We start from the raw sequence: 12246 nt of genomic DNA, 5'->3' as shown, positions 1-12246 counted from the left end.
AGTCTGGGCCAAAAGCTATTTGGCTTTAAATTTTTTGCTGGTAAACTGAAGATAAGAGTCTCAAGTGCTTTTCAACCCAAGCTGGCTTCAAACCTTGATCCTCAAACCTCCCATAGCTAGGATTATAGGTTTTGGTTTTGGTTTTCTCTTTATCTCTTCCTTTTATCAGTAGTATGAATGATAGTGCACACTAGTTCTCTTTCTATTTTCATTCAAGGTTAACTACAGTATTCAACTACAATAATCACATTGGCTTAGGTTTTATCATTAGTTTATAATTTCTTTAGTCTAAGCATGTAAAAATAACATTTCAAATAAATTTGAAAGTGTGCATAAATTGCAAAGTATGGTATAAAGTGCAAAGATTTAGATGAATTCAGATTTTTATTTTGCATTGGGACAAGCTTCAAGCATTACCTTAGGAAGTTAGTGAAAGTTTTTATTAATGTCAAATGTTTTTACTCTCTATCATGTCAGGTCTGTTTAATACTGTAAAATAGTAGTGAAGCCAATGAAAGTAGAAGGTAATTTCTTGTTTTGCCTATGTAATTATTGTCTGTGTTACTAGAGTTTAAGTTAGTTTTTATGGGCAGAAAAGTTTTAGAAAAAAAGGAGCAAACTACATGGGAAAAAAAAATAGTACCTCAAGTACTGAAGTGAGCCAAAACTCATGTTCACTCACCCTTTGATAATCCAAAGGGATTCCTTGAGCCACATAAGTAAGAAGAGGCTAAGAGAATCAGTGTGGGCTAATGATACAAAAGTGATAGGATAGCCATCTAGAAATTATTCAATAGTTGAAGACTTCCCTGAGCATGGAGCAAAGTACATGCTACAAAACACATAGGGGAATTCAAATATATGTAAACACAGGTAGATACATAAACAATTCAGTTTCTCTTACGCAAGTTAAATATATCCTTTTTCTCCATTAGCTCTAATTTTCAAAAGGAAGTGAAGTGAGAAAACATTTTATAATTCAGGTACCTTTTGCCTCTAAGTTCTTCACTCTTAGCTTACTCACAATACAATTATTTCTACTATGCATTAACTGAAAATCCCATAGATTACAAAATTCTATGAATAGTTGGTTGCTTCATTTAAATTATTTCTAATATTTAAGAATGAGAAAAACAAACAAACTCATAAGATTTAATCATGGGTTTAGACTTTAAGGAAAGAATAAACTCCAGAGCATAGACTTGGTCGATGAAATATACATGAAGAAAAATGCAAAATTGATCAAATAAAATAGGAAATTGTTAGCTACAAATATATGTAGAAAAACAATAAAACGATTCTAAAATGAAATAAACAGAGATAATCTTACTCAAGTACTTTAAGCCCAGATTAAGATTATCTTAAACAGATACTTTTAAAAGTATAAGAAACTCAATACACCTTTCCTAGTTCTACAATACACACAAATGATTAAAACAGAGGGCTTGAGAGGGCAGAATATACTAGCTGTTCCAAGTGTATATGAAGATTTAAAAATCACTTAAATTTCTGTAAAGCTTAACACACTTTATGAAGGGAATATTTTAATTCCACTTATCATGGAAACTGTTTGTCCAATTATTTTCTAAAAGTGAAAACAAAACGTTCCTTTATAAAAATCAGGGCCAACCCAGGAGCGGTGGCTCATGCCTATAATGCTAGCTACTCAAGAGGCTGAGATCTGAGGATCACTGTTGGAAGCCAGCCGGGGCAGGTAATGTTCAAGAGACCCTGAACTCCAGTTAGTCACAAAAAGTCATAAATGGATCTGTGACTCAAGTGGTAAAGCACTAGCCTTGAGCAAAATAGCGAAGTGACGGAGCCCAGGCACTGAGCTAAAGCCCTAGTACCAACACGAGATAAATGCATAAATCAGGGTTGTATTCATTTGATCAACTAATCAGAAAATATATTCTGAGTACTAAACATGAAAAATTTACATATATGTGAATGAAATTTGACAAAAGCAAAAAATCAATGAGTGGAAAAAGGTATAAAACTGTTCTATTACATAAGCATTACAAATATTTATCTTATCAAAAATCAAATTTCATAAATATTTAAAATAATATAGCTCCTTTTCCTAGCCTGTTATGAGTATGACTTAAGTATTTTGGATGCATATATTTGCAAAATGAACAAAGGCAAAGCTACAGTATCCGTGGTGGTCTTTTTAGACCATGTTATTTTTGTTCGTTGGTTAAATAACAAATTAATAGAATTCAGCAACAAGCTTTCCATAGGATATAAAATCATGCCATGAGTTCAAAAAAAGGGTTAGTGTATAAATTTGGGGAATAAGCACTCATGCAATAATCAGAAAATACCTGTACTGAGCCACCATGTCTGTCTGCTGCAAGGTGAGCTCTCAAATGGTGGGGATTTGCCTGCTGGGAGTCCCAAGCTGCCCTGTGGTCTGCCGACTGCCATTTATTTAATGCATGTGGCATGCATGGAAGAAGAAAAACCCAATATGTTAAACATCTCATCCTCATAATGTATAAAACAAATGTATCAAGGAATTTAAAAATATCCCCACTATCCTAGTAATAACTAATCAAAGGTGCATTTATTTTTGTACACAAAATGTGGAAAACTTTGCGTCCTAAAATTTTAGAAGTAACAGGGCTCTGTAGGTCAGACTCAAGTCAGTGGGTAAGTGCTGTCCATAACAGCACTCCATATAAATGCCAAGTAAACCAAAAAAGTACTGCATTTTCTTACAGAAATCCCCATGCTTTCTTATGAATATCTGTTTTTAACTACCATGTAAAAATAGAGATCCTAGAAAGATGTACCTGAGATCTTAGAAAAGTTTCTCTCTTGTTTATAATTCTATTCCTGATTATAAGGATAACAGGTACAACAGAAAAAGGTTCTTTGAAAAGTGAAGAGCATTATGACAAATACTACATGACAAAAACTAAGTGTTGTGTTTTTTTTTAAAGCAACAACCCTACATTTATTAATCTGTTTTCTTGATCTTTTTTGAAAAATCTGGTTTGAATTAAAGAGCGCACTTCTATAAAAACATGCTAAAATTCTCTCTCTCTCTCTCTCTCTCTCTATTTTAATATCCTAGCAAGTCTGTCTGGAGATAAGCACAATCTAATAGATATCACCAGTAGAACTAAGAGTAATTCAGAGTTTGGGCGTTTTGTTTTTTTTTAATATCTTCTTTACAGAGGTAAATTCCTGTGTTTCAGGAAATGTGAGAAATACTAATAAAAAGAATAGAGAAATTTTCATATTTTAGTCCTTGTTTGGTTTTATATTAGCTACTTTATCTGCTGTCACATTTTGAGATGGAAATAGTATGCCCATATTCTTAATGAAGCCATTAAACACATCCCTACAATCTCAAAGCTAACAAGAAGAACAGCAGGGATTCCAACTCCAAGCCCACTGCTCTGCCAGTAATGCTATCCAGCTGCTTATAACAATGAATAGATTCTTAATTCTTCAGTACTCTTTGCTTTCTTTTTCAACTCAAGTTAAAGGAATCTTGACACAAAGTACAAAGGCTAAAGGAGCCAAAGTACTTGTGCAACTATAAAAACCTTTTGGGGCAGAGATGTTAAAGCTCAAGTAGCAGATGTGAATAAATGTTTTAGCATTAAACATCCTAAATTAAACTGCATAACATAAAATCACATATTCCAAATCATCACATAAAGTATGATAGCTCTTTCCATTTAACTTCAAAATTCATAACCAGAACTTGTCACATTTACACCTTATTATATTGAAATGAACTAGATGAATTTAAATCTAAAAATGAAACTGGTGCCAAAATTAAGACAAATATCTGAGACAACAGCTCAGTTGTCTTTTGAAGTTACAGAACTCTTAAGAATATAGTTAAAATAACATACTTTCTCTTCATATAAACAATTACACACATTTAACACATTTATATAAAATTATAGGATCACCTAAATTTAATTATTGACTCAATAAAAGTTTATCAATTATCTACTGAATGACATTACTAATTTTTTCTCCTTTAAAGAATTAACTTTTCCCTTTAGAATTGAATAGTCTCTCACAAAATTTAACTGTTTATTGATACATAGCCATTTAAAGAGATTTTCTAGGTATTCAAGTTTTCTATAATGAGAATCTGAGTATTAGGAACCAAATTCAATACAATAAACCAAGTTTATTTTAAAGTATTTACTGAAAATTTACATATATGCACATACATATAAGAATATATATATATTTTCTCCTTTAATTTAGTGTAAAAAGAAATATATTACTACATTCAGTAGGCTTACAATCTAATAAGGAAATATAAATTATTGATCTTCTAAATATATTCAAGAAATCAACAAAACAAAAACTATAAGCCTCAATTTTTGAGCTATTTCCTTCTATAGCACCTTACCAGAGTACTCAAACTATCAACTAATTATAATTTGTATTAGAACTCATTTATGAGAACTTCATTGTACTAATTTTTAAAAATTAATTTTTAATTGGCTGAACCTAATAGCATAATACTGTTAAATGCTCCCCCAAATGCAGCATTTTATTTGCTGAATGGATTTGAACAAAAGGTCTTCTTTCCTTTCACTTTCTTCTTGTGTTGATGCTCACTTGAACTTTATGGGATAAAAGTAAAAACGGACAAGACATTGTCCTTCTGTAAAAAAGGTTATAACCAATTATTTCTAAATATTCTTTATTCGATGAAGAAGTAAGACTTTTAATAAAGCTTTCTTTTACAAAAAAGGAAACAAAAATATTGCTCAAAAATTTCAACAGCTTTCTATTCCCTAAAAGTATGAACTCTCAATTGTCAATTGATATTCTGTACCTTGTCGCCAATTTACTCTCTGCTCTAAGAAAATTAGACTGCTAAAATTTATGCTTTAAAAAAAACAAAACAAAACTGTTCACTATCTCCAAAATGCCAATTTCATCATTTGCCTTTAAAGTGTGAGTATCTTGCAGGAACTGATGGCTTATACCTGTAATCCTAGCTACTCAGGAGCCTGAGGTTAGTGGTCCAAGCTAGCCTAGGCAGAAAAGTCCATGAGAATTTTATCTCCAATTAACCACCCAAAAGCAGGAAGTAGTGCTATGTGGCTCAAGTGACAGAGTGCTAGCCTTGCGCACAAAAGCTCAGAGATAGCACTTAGGTACTGGGTTCAAGCCTGAAGACCAGCCACCTCCCTCCCCAAGAAAGGATTGAAGGATTGATTCATTCTTCACATGCATCCCCAAAGCCACCTTTTCCTTATAAGCTTTATCATATCCACAAATATTTACATAATACCCTCTAGGCACTTTATTAACTCATCCCATGTGATACAGCTTATTCTGCTTAGAAGTTTAGTTTTATATGCATTTATTTGTGATAATAGTAACACCAGCAACAAGAGATTTATTGAAAGCTGACTATATGTTAGAAATCAGCATATACTTCAGGAAACTGAAGTTTTGTGATGTTTATTAATTTGCCACACCCATGGATGTCTGATCGCCCAAACATGGGTGACCTCCTAGTTAACTAAATACTGGTCTAAAAAAAAAAAATTCTTATCTATCTGACTGTCTTTCTTACTTCTACAATTCTAAAGGAACACATAGAAAATAGCTGTCAACAGCAGAGAGACACTAAGTTACTGAACTATACAACAGTTAGAAATTTCAGTTGCTATTATAATTTACTACAATCGAGTATCCAAATACTTACATACTAATAGAATATCAAATGATGTCTTTTCAGTTTACAGTAATTTATACTATTAATTAGGAAGTTATAGTTAAACATTTTAATGTTTTTAAACTAATAATACGAATTAGGAAAAATAGGTCACCAAATGAAAATACTATTTTAAATTTTTCAATATGTGTATGTGTGTTTGATCCCATGAAAAAAAGAAGTGGTCACAGCAATACTATGTAAGTGAAATTTATTTCCTAGGTAAAAAGGGCACCAAACCTGGTTTTTGGACTGCTGTGTCTTGTCTTTGTGTGGGTGTGCATCTCGGCTGGAGGACAAGGCAGGGTCATGCTGAACAGCTCCCACTGGAGTAGGCTGCAAGACAGCAACATGGGCCAATAATACCATGTATTTCAGAAATCTCCTTAGAGAAATGATCAAGGAAGAATACTAAAAGTTGTTAGATTATGGGAAGCAATATTCTCAAAATATACTATTAAAACCAACAAAGTAAAAAAAAAAGAGAAATTGTTACTTTTAAAAAATGTTTTTAAAGCACTTAAACACTTTTTTAAGTGTGGTTCATGCCTGCAACCTAGCTACTCAGGAGGCTGAAATCTGAGGATCATGGCCCAATGCCAAGCTAATATTTAAAATACTTTTATAAATATAAAAAGTCTTGTAAGACTTATTACATTTAGGTTACTTATCAAAAATATTTTTAATGTCTCTCATTTCCAAAGCTAATATACAAACAGAACCAGCCATTATAACAAAATTTAAGAGACAATTTTTAATAAACAAAACTACCGATATCTAATTTTTTTATTTTTATTTTTTGCCAGTCCTGGACCTTGGACTCAGGGCCTGAGCACTGTCCCTGGCTTCTTTTTGCTCAAGGCTAGCACTCTGCCACTTGAGCCACAGCGCCACTTCTGGCCATTTTCTATACATGTGGTGCTGGGGAATCAAACCCAGGGCTTCATGTATATGAGACAAGCGCTCTTGCCACTAGGCCATATTCCCAGCTCCCGATATCTAATATTTTTGACTCAGGAAAGAGGTTTATAAAAATTCACATATTCTTAAGCTAATTACATATTTAAATTAGTCATGAGACTATCATTCAAAACTAGCATACTTGATCTTAAAAATCAAATTGGGATGAAAAGTCCAAAAGAAACTATTATTCTAAAAAGGAGAGTCAATGTAGAACGTTTACAAAACTCAAGTAAGAATAGACTGATAAGACCTGAAGAAATCTCTCAAAATAGGAAGATGGATCCTTTAAAATATACATACATACATAGCAGGTCTCAAATCTTCCCAACAAATACGATAAAAATCAACTATTATATGGCAGAGTACTCACCAACTGTTTACCAGTCCAGTCATATTCATAATCAAACATATATCCTTTTCGATCAAACAAGTCAGTAAAAAGTTTCCTTAGGTAATCATAGTCTGGCTTTTCAAAAAAATCTAGCCTTCTTACATAACGAAGATATGTTGCCATTTCTTCTGGAAAGAAAATAAAAATTGTTCTGACTACACTTCTCTACACTAATAAGTAATAAAATAGTTACTGTCTCAAAGCACACTGCTACAAAAACATGAAAAAACAATTTCAATTTAAAACCTTCAGAGTTCAATTACAACAAAATTTGCCTTTTTAGGGGAAAAGAAAGGAGAAAAGAACATAGAGACAAAAGTTGTAAGCTAGGTTAACCACTAGTTTTGCTGCTTATTAGCAAAGACTAAAGTTTTACAAAATTATAGATATCCGGACAGTAATAAAGGTTGATTAGCAGCAGTTCAATGCTGAATGATTATTTTTATCACACATAGTGCATAAGTTTTTAGTACATTTAAAATATTAGTAGGAATTGATTTATGTGATAGCATTTGTACTAGTTTCCTTTAGAATCAGCAATATACATTAACTCAGCAATAGTAAATGCCTAATCTTAGCTATGACCATTATTCTAACCAAATGAGCTTGCAAAATAAATCTAAAATAGTTCCCATAAAAAGCAGGAAGTGGCACTGTGGCTCAAGTGGTAGAGTACTTGCCTTGAACAAAAAGAAGCCAGGGACCATGCTCAGGCCCTGAGTTCAAGCCCCAAGACTGGCAAAAACCTTTGTGCGTGCGCGCGCGCGTGCGTGTGCGTGTGTGTGTGTGTGTGTGTGTGTGTGTGTGTGTGTGTGTGATATAGGAACACTTTTGATGCCTTCTCTCACTTTCTGGTCATGGTGAACAACTATTTGGTAATAGACCAATCTCTGCACACCATTATAATTCCCAATTCTAATAGCTATGTCCATTTTTTAAATACTTAGAAAAGAAAAAGAAGGGGGAAAAGAAGAATACATAATAACAGTCAACATGGTCAATTGTTTGTGGCAGCAGCCCTCCTTAAGGGCACACAATTTGCTGACAATGAAGAATTAGCCACTTTAACAAAGAACTACCTCAGATTACACTGATAGTGTTGAAGTAACAATGGGAGAACCAGAAGCTCAAAGGAAACAAGAAGTCAATCTTGAATCTTCAAACCCAGTTCTCTTTTCCCTTTTTTCTGCTTCACAAATCACAACAGGGATTCTAATGTGTTAATGAAATTATTCTTATTCTTTAATTGATTTAGAAAACTTCAATAGTTGAACTCAGGGCCTTAGGCACTCTACCATGGGAGCCCATCCTCAGTCCTTTTGTGCTGCTTTTCACATAGGATCTCACTTTTTGCCTTTGCCAACCTCACATAAAAAATTTCCTAACTACAATCCCCCCCCCAAAAAAAACTGAGATTGTTGACATGAAACACCATGCCCCACTTAAGTTGTTGAGATGTGGTCCCACTAACATTTTGCTCAGCTGATCCTAAACCATGACTCTCCAGAATTACAGTTATGTGTTATTTGTGAAGTAAAATTCATTGATCTAGAGTTGCTATATACCTACCTGAAAACAAAACTCTTTTCATAAATGTATACAGTCCTCCAACATAAAACTAATCTAAAATTAGTAAGGTCAGATTTTACTCTACTTCGAGAACTATTCTGTACTTTGAACCTCTTCTTTTGAAGCTGACATTAAGAGCCAAATGACTAATATTGTACTAAGCTTAATACTTGGTACTCATTAGTCTGTATTTCTACTTATTAATAATGTTATTGATACACATTTTTTAAAGTCTTCACATTTTTAAGTATAAAAATATTTATAAATTGAAGCAATAACTATCAGCAGTTATCAGTGTGGCAGTATTCAGTACCTGGAAAATTTTCACATAACACTTCTATTGGTGTTGCTCTTTTTGTATCTCCAATTTTTTGATACCTCTCTTTTAGTGTGTCAGCCTAAAATAGAAAAAAAAACAAAAACAGAAAACATCCCTGAAAACATGTAAATCAAAAATGGTTATTTAGGACAGGTGATTTAAGTATATAAGGCTTGATGAAATTACATGAGGAAACACAAAAACAAATACCTTTAAGCCTTGCCATGGAAGACTGCCTCTCAGGAAGTACATGAACATGTGACCTAAAGCTTCTAAATCATCTCTCCTACTTTGCTCTGAAACAGAAGATACATACATCACACTTTACCAGTTAAAAGTTAGAAAAATGGAGAACTGATTCTTTCATTAGGTGTAAAATTAATTTCCCAATGTTCAATACATAAACACAACATATGGATCCCTTCTCTACAGGTAAGAAAATTATGACTAAACTAAATCAAAACAGCATTTATACATAAATGTGCTATTATAATAATTTAAATGTGACTGCAGATTTTCCATTTACTCAGATATATATTCACGGAAATACAGGCCAAAGGAAAAAGGATTCCAGTGATTACCCAGAGTCCTTGTAGAATAGAGCTCCATTTTAAAAAATAGCACAACATATTAAAGGTCCCAAGAAGCATTTGAGTTTTAAATGTTTAGCTTTATTAAATGATCCTTTCCATGAAGTTATATAAGCATACAACTTCTAATCACATATTCTCCATCAACAATAAGAGCAATTATTGTTATTTCAAGAAACATCAGTGGGTGACATTGATCAAGATGTACTGTGTTCATAAACTGCTCCACTGAACATCAAGTCTTTGTGTAACTATTTGAAGACAATAAAATATTTTTTAAAAAACTGATGTTTAACACAAACCAATACTGATAATCCCTTCACTATCACCAAAACTTAAGAACAGAGCAAATCATTCTCAAGTTATTTATTTTTAGTAACAAAAATGTATAGCACATAACTTTTGTCAATGAAATTAAACTTGAATTTTTTGATCTTTTAAGTTATGAATCATAAATGCTGAGTAATAATAAAAGAGAAAAACAATGCTTTACTAAGAGATGTTTGTATAAAAGATGTTTAATCCAGGTGCTGCTATAAGAAAATCACATTTCTCAAGGAAAGGATCAGGTGAAAGGGTCAGAAATCATTTTAGACTTTATCATAGACTCTCTGTGTTCTTTATCAATTCCTTCCATAAGACTGAAAGTTCCTTATTATCATTAAAAGAATGTATATAGCGACAATACAGAGCAGTCTTCATGGATCCTATGTTCTAGCGTTGTAAAATAATGAAAAGTCTTAGTGGGGAGGGCGAATTCTACTTTTACGCTCAGTTAAAAACTAGAATTATCTGAGCTTTTCAAAAACAGAAATCCTACCACTAGTGACGGATTGCTGTGCATTTACAAAAGCTTAGTAGATGATACTGAAGTTTATCTAGGTTTGATAATCACTAAAAAGAAACTTCTTTCAACAAAGCATAATTTGTCCATAATCAAATACGCTCTGAATAAGACCAATTTTGACACTGTCTTTGCCTGACTGCCACCATCATCAGAAAGCACCTCCTACATTCAAACAACCCGGAAGTTAGTTACAATGAGACTTTTTATGCTGACACATGGATGGAATCACACAATATAGACTCTTCCTTGAGTATGTTTCTGTAATTCACCAAGGCTACACCTTGCACCCGTAGTTCATTATGTTTTATTACTGGGCAAGGCACAAAATGTTTATCTTCCTGTTGAAGGATACTTACAGTTTCCAGTTTGGAACTAATGGAAGGAGATTACTTTGAATATTTTAATACAAGTCTTCCTATGAATATACTTTTTATTTTATTATTATTTTTTTTTTTTTTGGCAGTCCTGGGGCTTGGGCTCAGGGACTGAGCACTGTCCCTGGCTTCTTTTTGCTCATGACTAGCACTCTGCCACTTGAGCCACAGCGCCACTTCTGGCCTTTTCTATATATGTGGTGCTGAGGAATTGAACCCATGGCTTCATGTATACGAGGCAAGCACTCTTGCCAGTAAACTCTATTCCCAGCCCCTGAATATTCATTTTTATTTCCCTTGGCCATAAATATTTAGAAATTACATCATGGAATCACAGTCCAAGTATAAATTTATCTTTATAAAGGTCTTAAATATTTTCAAAAGGGTTTATGTGTGACACATTTCATATTCCCAGCAGCAATGAATAAGAGCTCCAGGCACTTCAAAACATGTCCAATAATGAATATGGTTATCTTTTAAACTTTAGCCATGCTAATACCTATGAAATGTACGATTATTCTTTAATTTGTATTTCACTAGGGAGTTATGTTTAAGTGCATTTTATGGGCTATTAATCATGCATGCATCTTTGTGAAATGTTTATTCAAATACATTGCCCATATGAGTACTTGTCAAAGTTGTAAAACTTCCTGGTATATTCTCAATACAAGTCATTTTCAGATAAACATTTTGTAAATACTTCCTTTGTCTGACACCATGGCTTGTTTCTGTTGTTTTCTTAATAGCATAGTTAAACAAACAAACAAGGTTTCATACTTTGATGAACTCCAATTTACAGGGAATGGTAGAGAATCTGATTCCTAAAAAAAATTAGCCTTTTTTTCATTTTATTATCTTCTAAGTTTTTTTTTCTTAATTGTCAGAGTGAATTGCAGAGGGGTTATAGTTTCATATGTAAGTAAGTGAATGCATTTCTTGTTCACCTTGTTACTCTACTCTCATTTCCCCCCCCCACCCCTCCCCTTTCCACTCTCCTACCCCATGAGTTGTTCAGTTGGTTTACACCAAATGGTTTTGTAAGTATTGGTTTTGGAGTCATTTGTCTTTTTAGCCTTTGTCTCTCAATTTTGATATTCCCTTTCCCTTCTCTAGTTCTAGCACCAGTATATACAGTATCCAGAGTACTCAGATAAGATACAGTGATAGCACGGGGCCAACCACAGGAAGGGGATATAAGAGAAACAAAAGAAAAAAGGTATGGTTTCACATGGCATGTTGAAAATAATTACAACAATGGTATAATACTTGTATCCATAATGTGGAGTTCATTTCACTTAGCAACATTTTATATGTTCATAAGGGCATAGCTATTGGGCTACTGTGATCTTCTCTATGATTAGCCTAAACATGTACTAATTATTCCCTTCTAGGGAAATCATAGAGTCCATGTTTCTTTGGGTCTCACTCACTTCACTTAGTATAATTTTTTCCAAGTCCTTCTGTAATAACTTGAGAGGGG

General features: G+C 33.1%; 1 protein-coding gene across 6 annotated transcripts in view; it reads right to left on the bottom strand.

Moving 5' to 3' along the window:
* Positions 1-12246, bottom strand: part of Csnk1g3 (casein kinase 1 gamma 3) — a 106095-nt gene that overhangs the window by 17208 nt on the left and 76641 nt on the right. For 3 of the 6 annotated variants that reach the window (XM_048358095.1, XM_048358098.1, XM_048358096.1), the window contains 4 exons: positions 9166-9251; positions 8950-9034; positions 7047-7195; positions 5954-6049 (listed from right to left, as the gene is read on the bottom strand). In XM_048358095.1, the coding sequence (XP_048214052.1) occupies positions 5954-6049; positions 7047-7195; positions 8950-9034; positions 9166-9251 (416 nt within the window). Of the gene's footprint in view, positions 1-2327; positions 2424-5953; positions 6050-7046; positions 7196-8949; positions 9035-9165; positions 9252-12246 lie in introns of all 6 variants that reach the window. The other 3 variants (XM_048358097.1, XM_048358099.1, XM_048358100.1) reach the window with 2 other exon arrangements.

This window comes from Perognathus longimembris, chromosome 11 (genome assembly GCF_023159225.1).
Source record: "Perognathus longimembris pacificus isolate PPM17 chromosome 11, ASM2315922v1, whole genome shotgun sequence".
Taxonomy (NCBI): Eukaryota; Metazoa; Chordata; class Mammalia; order Rodentia; family Heteromyidae; genus Perognathus; species Perognathus longimembris.
The sequence above is the reverse complement of the archived record's forward strand: the minus strand, read 5'-3'. Positions and strand labels throughout refer to the sequence as shown.